The 13,765-nt window shown below is 39.0% G+C and overlaps 1 protein-coding gene across 1 annotated transcript; it reads right to left on the bottom strand.

Moving 5' to 3' along the window:
- Positions 1-2,595: 2,595 nt before the first annotated feature.
- LOC140242019 (dopamine receptor 1-like) lies at positions 2,596-3,864 on the bottom strand. Its single transcript, XM_072321762.1, has one exon. It carries the CDS (start codon positions 3,859-3,861, stop codon positions 2,596-2,598), a length of 1,266 nt encoding a protein of 421 aa, XP_072177863.1. The 5' UTR covers positions 3,862-3,864.
- Between the last annotated feature and the right edge of the window lie 9,901 nt (positions 3,865-13,765).

Raw genomic sequence — 13,765 nt, forward strand, 5'->3', positions numbered from 1 at the left:
CATCATAAATTTCTGTTTATTCATGTATTCAACCTTTTATTACCCAGTGAGAAAATGATCCGATGTGGTATGAACTCATTTTATCGAAGCGTGGAAATGTGTATCGTAGCTTGTTTTAAAATCATATCATTATCCAGAGCTTCAAGTGCTTAGTCATGTATAAAGCGTCATGCGGGTTAAATATTGAGTGTCCGGGGAGGAAAGAATATCATGGACGCGATGTTTATCTAAGGAAACATTCCCTTATCGTTGGGTACAATGTGTATGCTCATAAGACTGGAATTGTATTACACCTGAAGAAACTGAGTGGAAAAAAAGATAAAAGCAATGGTGCACGTCAGAGAGCTGTGGGATGATAATCCAAGACACCGTATCATCTTTTCTTTCTTAGTGAAATATACTTAGAATATCAAATTCATGTAGTTTAATTAAAAGAAAAGAAGAAGAAGAAGAAACTAAAGCACCACAGGGAAATAGAAAATGAATGACGTCAGTAGAATGCTCATGTGCAATATTCCACACTGTCATGTGCGTTCCATGTGTGACATGCAACAGTGCGCTGTAATCACAGCCGGTCTCACGAGTAATTTGGTCCTTCGTTGACTGCAAGTGGAAACGAAGGGGGGACCTAAATCTGGCGGGGAGGGGGGTTCTCTCTTTCGCTCCATTTGCTGTATTCAAACAGGATAGGAGAACAGTAAGACTCCTTCCATGCCAGCCTTGCATCAAAATGACCCGCGGCTTGTCTCGCCGTTGGATACCAGAATTCATGTTTAGCAATTTACAGCCGCGCATCCATTCTAATTTCGAGGTGGTTCCATCAAGGTTCCATCACCGACAGCCTCGCGTGTCACGAATCTATTCGTACCGGTTGTGTCCAATCTCATCCCAACCAGCCCATCCGACCTCAACATCCCCCCACCCAAAAAAGAGAAAGAATAGAGAAAAACCAGGAATTATCATAAAACTTTAATTTTGATGTAATTCCAAAAGAAAATATTCTAGATGCCACGCACGTAATGTTATTTTCAAGGTGGCTTGTCAGTATTCTCAGCACATGATTTTTTTCTTGTTCAAGAGTAAGAATCGAGTGGAGTTTATGAAAAGAAAAAATATATATATATATATCACCAATAGGATAAAACAGCACTTAAGCCAGCTCTACAATGAATTCCATACTTTCACATTTTCATGCATTTTGCAAAGAGTTCGTCACCAACGTCGGTAAGAATGCCATGCGAATTTATTCTTGTACTTGTTGGATTAGTGTTATAATTTAACTTACAGTCGGTTTATTCTAGAAGAGTTAAGGTAAAAAGCAACGATTTGTGAAATGCTTGAAGTGTACCAGATAAGACGATGAGAGTCAATCTTTCCGCATTTTAGCACACCATATCCACCACTTTCAAGGAACGTGTACACCGGATTTTGTTATTGTTGTTGTTATTTTTTAAAGAGAGGGTGAATACTGTGGTTAATTTCTATTTTTTATTAAAAGGAAGACACATGGTCGTGAAGTGTGTTATTCAGCAATCTCCTTCAGATGACAGCGAACTGCCACAGACCATTTTAACAAATGATCATTGTTAAGAAGTACATCCTCATTCATAATGTTCATAGCTTCTAAAATGTGTATGTAATTGTGTATTCTGTGGTATGCAAATGTTTTGTGCTGTTGGAAATAAAATGAAATGAAATAAAAGAATTGCATACTAGGATACATTAAAGCAGAATCAGACATGTGCAAAATGGAGACACGCTGATCGAGGGAAAGAGAAAGTGCGCTTTAAAATTGATTTCACCAAACATACAACAAAAGATCCCATTTCTTGCTACTGGTATGTTTAAAAAAAAAAATCACGAACTCGTGGTATTTTAGGTCAACGGGTAGATATAAAACTGTGACGTAAACCGGTAGCAAACATTATGAAGATCAGGTTATGAGTGACGATATGTACTAAAGTTGATGTTCATAGGTTAGCTTACACTTTAAAAAAAAAAAAAAAAACACGGTCTAGCCGCACTATTGGGCTTGGGTAGATGGTACCTCGAATTATGTCTGTTCAGGTAAAGATAAACTGTTACAGCAGAAGCATTACATGATTCACTGCAAAGTGTGGAAAATATCAATTGTCTTCACTGCACGTTGGACATTCTAGCTTATAGAGAATTATGACTGACTCCCACTGTTCAGCTCTTGCTATGATGCCTTCAGCTTTCAAGGATATTTCCATATTCTGGCAAAGTTGGAAGGATGCCTGACAAATTCAACCCAGAGTGCGAATCTTTATAACCAACGATACAAGAGCGTGATGTAAACAAGGGGATATGCTATAATTACCTGTACTTTGGCAAGGTTACTGTAGAACATCTCACTGAATGCACAAGTTTTCATCCTAATAATATCAATACATATATCTGATACTTTATATACAAGAAATCTTTACATCTCTTTTTGTAAAAGTGCTTTCGAAGGATAATTACAAACTCTGATAAATTTTCATATAAAAAGACAAAAATGTACAATGTCAACAAAATTTCACCAAAGAAAGAAATGAAAGGATAGACTGCAGACGGTCACATAGTTTTCATGTATCATGTTGGCGAGATCTTTTCGCGAATCGTTTCTAGCGATGCGTCACTGGTGTTGGTCTTTTTGTGCGACTTTAAGCCAACAGTCGCGGGATCGAATCTTACCCTGCCATTAAAATCCGATGGTCTCGTTCTTTTTGTTATACTCGTGTGGTGTGTTCGTCGTTTGTGGGGTCTGTGACTCCCAAGACAAGAGCAGAGAAAGCCGGTGAGTCTATAAAAGAGAATGTTTTTGAACGCTTGTCTGAAATCGCGATTGAAGATGCTGTAAATGACGGGGTTAAGACAAGAGTTAAAGTAGCCCAGCCACGTGAGTATTTTGAACGCGAGGTCGCTAAACAAACAGGTTGCGCACAGCGGAAGTACGATGTTATAGATGAAGAAAGGCAGCCAACACATGAGAAACACGCCCATGATGATGCCCAGCGTGATGGCCGCCTTGTGGTCCGTTGCGGCCTGGCTGTTGCAATGGTACTGCGTGTCAGGGTGGTGGTTCTTGCTGCTACCCAGCCGACCCAAGCGGGCGTTCCGCATGCGCTCCCTCACTGCCTTGAAGATGCAAGCGTAGATACTGATCATAATCAGACACGGAATTATGAAGCTAATTAGTGAGGACAGCACGGCGTATGTGGCATTCAGACTGAGAGCACAAATGAACTCCTCCTCGTCGTCCGCATCGAAAGATTCTCCGTGCTCCGCGTCTGGGGGTCGATTATAGAGGGGTGTGATTGCACTGGAGCGAAACGTCTCGTTGTCATGCTGGCTGAAATTTGAGTGGTTGCCAGCGAGAGGAAACAGGTGCGTGGAGGGCTGGAATGAGGCAGAGGTATCCCCGGCATCCTTGTGCCAGCCGAGATGGATTGGAATGAATGAGATCAGCGCCGACATACCCCACACGGAGAGGATCATCCCGATTACCATCTTCTTCGTCATCCAGTGGTAGTACTTGAAAGGCATCTTGATGTGGATATAGCGGTCAACGCTGATAGAGCAGAGGTTGAGAATGGAAGCCGTGCTGAACATAATGTCGAACGAGATCCACACGTTGCAGAAGCGATGACTGAATACCCACCGGCCCATTAGATCGTTGAACATGGCGAAGGGCATGACGAGGAAGGAGACGAGGAGGTCGGCCATGGCCAGCGACACGATGAAGAGATTGCCGGTTCGCCGAAGTTTATCTTCCGTCGCAACGGCGACGCACACCAAGATGTTGCCGAAGATGGAAGTGACGATAATAAGCGCGAGCACGATTCCAATCAGAACCATCTGCAGGACGGTATAACCCCTGTCCTGGTCAGCGGACGCAGGCGCTGACGAGGGCTCGAAGACCAGCTCGGATAGGTCATCGACAGCCGTGTAGGTCTGAGGGGACGCCACCATTGCCGAAGTCTCACGCTGCATGAGAGCGTCTCGTCAAACACTCCTACACGAAAGAAAAACGCGGTGACCTTTCGTTTGCACAGCGCCGCTGAAGTTCAGTGTTTGGATCACAAACAGGAGACCAGGGCGTATTTCCGCACTAAATCCACGAACATCGACGGACGGCGCTGGCCGCACTGTGCCGCAGAGAGCTGAAACAAATCGGAAACAAGAAGAAGGATAAGTAAATGTCACTGTAAAATGAGACACACGATATTTACCTCGAAACACTATCTCTAATGGATCGACAAACCCTCCTCATCTCTTCCAAGGTTACGGCAAGTTCTTAGGATGAACAGATTTTACACGTACAATTTCAAGAACCCATGAAAAGTCTATCTCTCACAAGCTAATAAATTTTACACCCCTCGTCGCAGAGCACTGTGAAGCATTAGTTAGCCAATCCACCTGAGTCTCAATGAAAGCAATTAAAAAAAAATAAACGTCAAACCTGTATACAAACAAGACACAGTGATAATCTTGTAACTATAGGAACGGGATGGTCCATTTGGATAAGTGTGCGGATTTTATAACTCTTGCGTTAAACGAGTGAAGACTCATTCTTACTTTGTATACTGGTTTTTCAATAGTCACATAATGAAAATGATATATGTAATCGGTCACCAACTCTGAAATACATCCATACTATGTTTGTTGTGGGGTTTTTTTCAGATAAGTTCAATTAAAACAAAAGTCTTGACAGCTGAAAGCGTGAACAATGATGGTTTAATCTAGTAAAACTTTGAGATTTATTGATAAATGTTATCTGCTGACCCTGTTAGAAGGTTATTGAATAGGCGACTTACGTACCCTCTTCAAAAACATTATAATTTATCACTATATATTCCAAAGATTTTCCGGTAACACACACAAACACAATCACACACACATGCACACATGCACACATGATCAAAACAAGCATCCCTGCAAACCAAAATCCTAATGCATGTATTCTATGATAAAGCAGGCATAGACTATATAGACTCCCGTATATTTTGTGGCGAAGAGTATAATATTGATGTCTTGAAAATCTCTTACATCCACAAAAATCTTTAGGCATGCACATGGAAGTACAGGGGTCGCATCCATCAATTAAGCTCTCTGCCAAAATTGACCTTGGGATTAAAATTCCACTTTTTATCTGCGAGTGGTAGTCGATTCGGAGTCGAGACTGATGTCACTTTTCCTCCCGTAATCGCGGTGAGGAAGTCGTGAATAATAAAACAAACAAACAAATAATGCGTGGGAACAAGACTACACCATCTGATCGCTTCTGTGTTTTCTTTTGATGCCAGTCCGTGTGTTTGTGCGAGCACACTTATGTATTTTCTTCTCTTTTTTGGCCTGTACTATATTGCTTCCTTATTCTATTATCTAAACACAACCAACAATCATAAGGGAGAGGCCACTTTGTTAATTATACGAAATACGGAGGAAATAATTGTGTGAGAATAATATCTATTATATACGATTATTTCCCTTCCCATCGCTCCCTCTTTGTCCTTATGTGTGTTTGCCTCTTTGTCTCTCTTTCTTTGTCTCCATGCACATATTATTTCAGCATCATTTAGGATTTGACTAATAAACTCTAATAGGATTAAGACAGTCTTAAAATGGCAACGAAGGTTCTGTCAATTCACGAATGGTAACATTGTCCCATGCTCCATTAACTCTCCGTTTCCCGAGATATTGTATTTCTCACCGAATGAATACATACTTATGCCAGGTTAACGTGACCAAGGGTTAATTCAACATCCCTGTCGATGCTCATGACGTGCAGCATTCCAACGTTTTACACAGCCCAAAGAAGCGATTTGTCTTCTTGTTGCGGGTACCACGTTACTAGGGCTATATTCCATTGCATTTTGTCAGTAAATCACGTAACAGACTACTAATACCTCAGAAGCTGCATTTATGGTTTTGCCCGTCTCCGAGCAGAACAAAACTCAGTGCATGAAATTGGGGACGCTAAAGGGTTTGATCTATCTACATTAAGTTGCTTAGTCTAAATAGCAATTTATGAAAAGCAAAAATAAGTGTGGCTTCTTAAACGCACACCTCGAGGCTCAATCGCAACAGCTCACTTGAGTGTTGAATGTCTCTTTCACTCGTCACGATAGAAAGCGATGACTTTTCAATAGGATAGCGTACGAGGGAAACAAAAATACAAGAGCTGTTTAGTGCAGTCGCCACCTGCGTTTTGCGGCATTGATATCAATAGTATCAGGTAGTAAAAGGGCACACTTTAAGAGAGGGTGTTTGTGAGGAAAGAATCGGCGAACGCCGTGCCTGTGGTCACTACATTCAGTCACATCGGCGTCAAAATTGCGTAAAGACAAGAAAACCTTTGCTACGATAGAGGGGCTTGGCTAACCACTTCCTCTTACGGATTCGTGCCTCGCTCTCTCTCTCCCTCTCTCGCCTCCTCTCTTTTTTAAATCTTCTCCAACATCTTTTACACCCTCACGATCGTCAAGCAAAGCTGAAGAGATTGCCCTTTCAAGTAAAAACAGTAAAAAAGCAAAACAAGCAAACAAATAAAAAAGAAAGAAAGTCAACCACGATAGCGGAGTCAAAAGGTTGTGAGCCAATGTACTGCTGGAAAGTGAGAAAGGTGTGTAAATCCCCTTTTGACTAGCCTATCAACAGTCCTGTAAGGAATCAGATGCTCCTTGTATGTTTCGGGTAATGAGAGAAAATCGATGTTCTGGAATGTAGTTGAGTTAAACAAGACAATAACAAGACGAACAATAGTTTGTCGATCGTATCATGGAGCTCTATGCTCACATCTAGCCGAACGTGGCTACAGATAACACCACAAATATTTTATTTTAAGTCTGCTAAACGATAGATTACCTAACTATATTTATGATTCCGGATCAGTCTCTTCTTTTATCAATCAAGATTCGCTGTCTCTTTGTATTTTCTAGGCACAGAGTAAGTTATTCCACTCTAACTTTGCTTTATATCTGTTTAATCGCACGTAACGCCTGCATTGCAGAACAACAAACAGCCACATTTACTCAATTGATTCACCTTTACTTTATGATTCTCAAGGGCTTTCGGATAATCCCCTACCACAATATGAGGAAAATACCGTTTTCGGAATGGTCACTAAACATTTTGTGCCGCTTGTTCCTCTCATTTAATTCTTTCTTCGTCTGAACAATATTCAGCTCAAACTAAATTGCAGTCTCTTCTCTGAAAGCTAAGTCTACTGAAATATCCGAGCGTACTTTTAAAATGGCAAATGACAAATATTCATTCGTTAAAGACGGTTTAATAATACTCGTATCTTAAAAATTGCAATGTCTGAAGTACTAAAGAGTGATCCCTGAGGTCACTCCAAAATTAGTGAAAATGAACATTTTCACTCACAAATCACTCCAAATTCCACTTTAAATTCTGTCATTTCTATTATTCACTCCTTCAAGAGTGAACATTCTCACTCGATCTAATTAGAGAGGGTATACGTTTCACGAGGAATGACCTTAAAATTTAACCGTACATTTTCCTACCTTTATGTCTACCCTTTATGCACTGACAAAAGATCTCAAACAGAACTAGTCAACATTCCACCTTCGATATTGTCATATTTCTTGCTTCAAAATTATTAGATATTTACAATACGTGAGTTTTCTGTCTCTGTTTTACACACACACACCAACACATACACTCATACATACATACATACAAACAAACAAAATTTTTCAATTACCAATATTGCTTCATCGTGGTTCCCTGTATCATGAAAAAAAAACAACGGTATAAAGACAGCATACAAGACCTTTCATCCCTCTATTTCTCTTTCTCTTTCTATATACCTATCTATCTATATATCTATCTATCTATCTGTCTATCTATCTATCTCTTGGCACAGCGTGTGTCAACGTTGCTTTTGCAGTTTGGTCCGGCAATTTTTTAAAGTATACTACCACACCTACAACGCCTTGACCGCATGAATCTTAACGACATACGTGTACTGTTGTCCTAAAAACGTTGGCTAAAGACAACAGAATATCCTTATACTAGTTTATATTTCAATCCTATGATACGACGAAAACATTTGGCTCTGCACCTGTGACAAAGCTTTGAACCAAAACAAATGAAATCCAATCCGATTCAGAAATAGAAAGCCCTGACGTGGTGTAGATTCCTGGAGTTTTAGTAAGAATCTCTGTATGGTCTCTTATTTCTATCCGCCTCCTCTCTCGTATTATTGTATATATATATATATATATATATATATATATATACAAGTTGTGCAGAACTTTCAAGGAATTATCATCCAATTTTCTATCCAACTCGCCATTGTATATCAAACCAGAGGAAACTTGATGTTGGATTTTACAATTTTCCCCATAGCCCGAACTATTTCGACCAATCCCGATGTTATCTTTTATTCATACTATAGTACACTTTTCCGGAATACACCGTACACACGTAGCATACTTCATCGTTCATAAGAAACAAACGACTTGTTTGTCTAAAATGGCATCACTGCAATCGTTGCGCTAAGAATGGGAGAAGGTTACAGTTTCCCACGAAATGAAAACAAACTGATATCATAACAATGCTGTCTAGTCAAGAAATAATAGTGATTGATTTGTCCCCGCCCCCTCAATATCAGGAGATTGTTAACGGCGAGACACGTTGTTTATGGCTTTCACCATTTCATTGAGAGATGACTGAATAAGAGCTAGCTATCTTGGGAAGTAGGTTATAGTAAGATGATAATGACGACGGTTAATGTAAAATGTACGACAATCTACATCAACGCTTTGATTGACACACGACGCATAACCGCAGAGTGAATAGAAAAGGGTAGGTATTGTGGATCTTGGTTGAAGCCGTGTTACTGCCATCGAGTTAGCAACAGTCACTCCACTCTGTGGTATCCAACACTGGCAAGGCTGTAAACCTACCTTATTTGACTTCTCACGAACTATTCAGAGCGGTATAAGTGGACATGATCCAGAGAACACACTGTGGAATCATGTTTAATCCATAAAATAAGCCCCTTGAGTATGGCACCAGCACCCTTCTGTGGTTGGTCATGTGGAGAGTCTAAACCATTTGCGGCGTAAGGCTTCCAGCAGGACTAACGCGACTGGTATTGATTGAACAATCCGCTTCGAAGGCCAATCGTCGGATTATCCTCGGTGATCATTGTTTGGCGTCTCCAGTGGTATATAGGGTCGTTTTAATCTAGAACAGTCCATCTAAACGATATTCCAATTACAGTGGTGGAATGCATATGGTGTTTATGTCAGGATCTGAATACAGATACCAGATACCAGTACAATTGCCCGCATCTAAAGAATCAAAGCTATCCCCGTTTTGTGTTGCGCTTGATCGAATGTGCTGCGCACGCGAACGACAGATCTCGCGCGGCTCTCCACAGCTGCCATGGTCGGAAACACGTTATTTCCCTGCTCGTTCGACGAGTTTGCTTCTGGTAAAAGCAGGCGATCCGTCACTCGGTTTCTAGGCGGTTTACTTCCAGTGATGTGTAGCGCTACCCCGCCTAAGAGGTGACTGACGAATACAGGCCTTTCCTCAGCCCACTGCCCGTTGATTCTCGCTCCCCACTCCTTCTCTCTCTCTCTCTCTCTCTATGTAACTCAGCCTTGTGACGCGCATGCTCAACGTTGCAAAGCTCCTTTGATTGGTGAAAGAGCGTTTGCGTAATAAGTTTGCTGCGAGTACGCCAATTTATAACAGTATTAACTTTCGCAATGCTTCTATCACCGTGTGATTTGCTTTGCGAAGCGTGAACGAGCGACTAGCCGAAAGCGCTTAGAAGTGTTTACGGCAGGTGCCGAGAACTAATGGTATTTTAAACATGTACACGTAGCGGGATTCCATGTCATAAATTCACAAACATACTCATAAGTCATCCTCCAGTCCAAACACAGGTTACGAGCAAAATCAAATACTTACGAAAGGGAACGACAAAAACAGTTTCCACTGCTCCTGGTGGTATGCAGATGTTTTGTTATTTTTTGACGTATTTTTTGACGTATTGTTATTACTGTTCTCTTTCAGCGTCGACTTTGTTATTTCATTGATTACCTCACTGCAAAATGTTCTAATAAAATTCATATTCATGTCATCTTCACGGGATCTCCAACCTGAACAGAAGGAAATCAAGGATATCATAATTATAAATCATTATTTTTAAGGAATACATGTTAAACTGAAAAATAACACTCGCCGAATAGTAAGCAGGTTTTTAACATTTTTTATTCCCTTTACATACAATAGATGACGACGAATTCCTATCAACGCAGTTTGACTCTTAGTTGGTACCTTAATGAAGCTCAAAGCCATTATGATAACTGCTACGAAGATCAATAACAATGGGGTCGCCATAAATATAAAAAAAAAATGTTAAATCAAATGTTTAATCTAACCAAAATTCCAGTTTCAATAACCTTATATAGACTGGGCATTTTACGTATAAACTGTTCTTTTATGTTATTGGAAAATACCAGCAAAAGTGATACACATCGTGTACATACTTCTTAGTCTAATTCTTAACAGACTTTCATATTTTACACTATAATCCCCTAAAGAAGATTATAATGTGTAACATACATATGTATATAGGTGATATTCAAATACCTGTCTGGAGAAAAAAAAAAAAACAATGACATGTCTTGGTAACTAAGATGTAAGATTCAAGATTCAAATTTATTTTTATTTCCACCAAATAAACAGAGAAATTATATACAATGTATAAGTAAAACATATTTGTAGTAATTACAAAAACGCGTGATTTAACAAAGTGCATGTGAATATGAGTAACAAATAAAGAAAACACATTGTATTTTTTTTAACATAAGGGTATACATATGCATAGTAATAAAATTAATTAAGGATGGGAATAGAAATAGAGGGTCCCACTAAAAAGCAAAGGTTGTACGATATGGTACCCTCAGAAAATACATAAGACAGCGAATAATGAATTAAGCTACAAACCGATATAAAACAAAATAAAACGAACCAATATCAATAAATACTGCACCCTAATCATCGATCCAACTTACGTCTAGACGTAGGGGTCAAGCATCTTTGGCTTAAACTTTTTGCAATTTCATGTGATATATATATATATATATATATATATGTATATATATATATATATATATATATATATTTATTTATTTATTTATTTATTTATATACATTATTTTCGTTTGTCGATCTATTCATTTTTTTTTTTACATCTTCACCTCTCTATTGGTAGATGGAAGATTCAATACTTTTATACTTCAAATTACTCTCCAAATCCGAAGGAGGAAATTAGATATGAAAATGGAAATAATTTGCTCATTATCGAATGATAGCGTACCTGACCTTTCGTGTAGGTCATTTAGAAAGTCTACTCTCTGAGCAAATGCGGTTAATCGTTAATCCTTTGCAGTGTTACTCTGGAAACTGTTAATAACTGACATGAACTTCTACCCCAAGCGTATTCTTTTTCCTATAATCTTGCTGGGTTATACTCCATCAAAATATAATATGATATATATACATACATATATATATATATATATATATATATATATATATATATATATATATATATATATATATATATATATATATATATATATATATATATATATATATATATATATATATATATATATATTGCCACCACTCTGCGGTGCGGAAGCTACCTTGATTTCAAAAAGGCAATATATACTGCAATATATCCGCGAAACATAATTTTCTAATAACCGTATATAACAATGTGCTATACATATCACTGGAGAAGAAAATGTGTACCGAGGGTCTCCTATAATTTCAACGTACCCGTTCATCTCGGAAACACTATTGCGTAAGGCCAGAATTTGTTAAACTGCATTTGTCCATATATTTGTGGGGTTTTTTTTAGTGTTCTAAGCGTTTGCATAATTTCTGTTAGAGTTTGGTAAAAAAATTCACAATATCTGATGTACAACAAAATGACATTAAAAGGGATAGCAACTCCAGTCACCAAGACATCTTTATCAATAATCAGCGCTGAAAATACCTCATTATAATCAAATTAGAATAACATACGAATTTGGTAAAGAGTTCTCTAAACACATCCAATAGTTGTATTTACCTGTGACAATTCCGACGACGGGCTGTCATCGTCCTCAAACGATGGCTAATTAGCAACTGATGATTTGGCGCCAACTAGCAATCACCCAGGTGTGACATCAACTCTTTATCTATATTCGTTAATCAGCATGGTCATCCTTATGTACTTATTTCGCAATTTACGTCAGTATTGTAACTCGAAAGTTGGACATCGCGTGCATTTCATATGTAGATTACACTGTCTAGTGTATTGCATGTTTTTCGTGATGTTTTGTTTATTTTTTTACCCACACTGTGGAAATAGAATGAAATAAATATAAAATGAAATAAACAAGAAGTCAATGAAACACGAGAATCAACACTGTGATAGCAGCCAAAGGTCAGAAAATGATAAAAAAATAAAGCAACGTACTAAAATGTTATCCATGATATCATTGTTCATGGAGGGGTGATCGCAAACAAACGTGCCCTTTTAGTCACACATACCACAAAACACTAAAAGTTCTACGCGATAAGGAATCGTTTTATACAAAGGAAACAGGACAACTTTCGATAATATGCGCTACTAAGTTTAGACTGGAAGAGTGAAAGAGATGAAGACGTGGACAAGAAGTTGTAGAAGAATGACCAATTCAAGGTGAAAATCGTCATCCCGAATCTTGGATGTCTTGTCCACTTGTCTCGAGACACATTCACTCCCACCGGTTATTTCGGATGCACGTCTCGCTTTGAAATCCCCGTGCCACGGTTCACGGGTGAACGGAAGGTTGACTTGACTGCGCTCCGCGCGTGTTACCTGCGTGTGCCCGTCTATCGATTTTATCGGTTGCTTGTGCGCTGATTGAGAGCAAAGGCAATAAGTGAAAAGAAAGCGAGGAATTGGATCTCCCATCGTGACCCGCCGTTAAGAGGTCATCCACACAAATATCGATCTCGCAACGGGGGCTAGCTGTGAGGAGCAAACGATGGAAGGGCAGGGCTTAAAGAGGATGTTTATGAGCAATAGACCACAACTATAAAAATATGGTTTAGATCATATCAATGGATATAATCACGATATTGATATGATATCCCAAACAAATGTTACACACTTCGATGTTACAATGATATAGATAAAGGACAATTCTAATAGGTTTCTGTCTGCGATTTGTTTTAACAAATACATGCTATGACGTCGGCAGGTCATCTGATGGTATTTTTTCACTTGGACTCATAACGAGAATTTTATTTTGCGTGAAATTATTGTTGCGTCGTTATAACCAAGCAATAATGAATTTTAAGGGCTACAGTTGTTGAATTATGAAAAACAGCATGATGTTAAAATAGTTTCTTCATTTAACACCAACAAGACAGATGTGTTGCCTCAGTGAGTAGAGCGGCTGCCCTCACAATCGGGAGGTCGTGGGTTCAAACCCCAGCCGCGTCATACCAAAAGATGTTAAAAGATGGGAGTTGCTGCTTCCTTGTTTGCCGTTCAACAGTTGAAAAGGTTAGAGCAACGTCGATCTGGCACTGCTCAGTGGCTGCCGGGCCCACGATCAATTGGGCAAAAAGAATTTCCAAATAATTTCCAAATAAAATTTGGAGTTTATATCCAAAACAATTATTATTATTATAAAGAGCGTTTTGAGGTGATATATCGACTCATTTTATTT

This window comes from Diadema setosum, chromosome 18 (genome assembly GCF_964275005.1).
Source record: "Diadema setosum chromosome 18, eeDiaSeto1, whole genome shotgun sequence".
Lineage (NCBI taxonomy): Eukaryota > Metazoa > Echinodermata > Echinoidea > Diadematoida > Diadematidae > Diadema > Diadema setosum.

Coding starts and splice junctions, on each gene's coding strand:
- LOC140242019 (XM_072321762.1), bottom strand. CDS start 3,861: ATGGTTCTGATTGGAATCGTGCTCGCGCTTATTATCGTCACTTCCATC.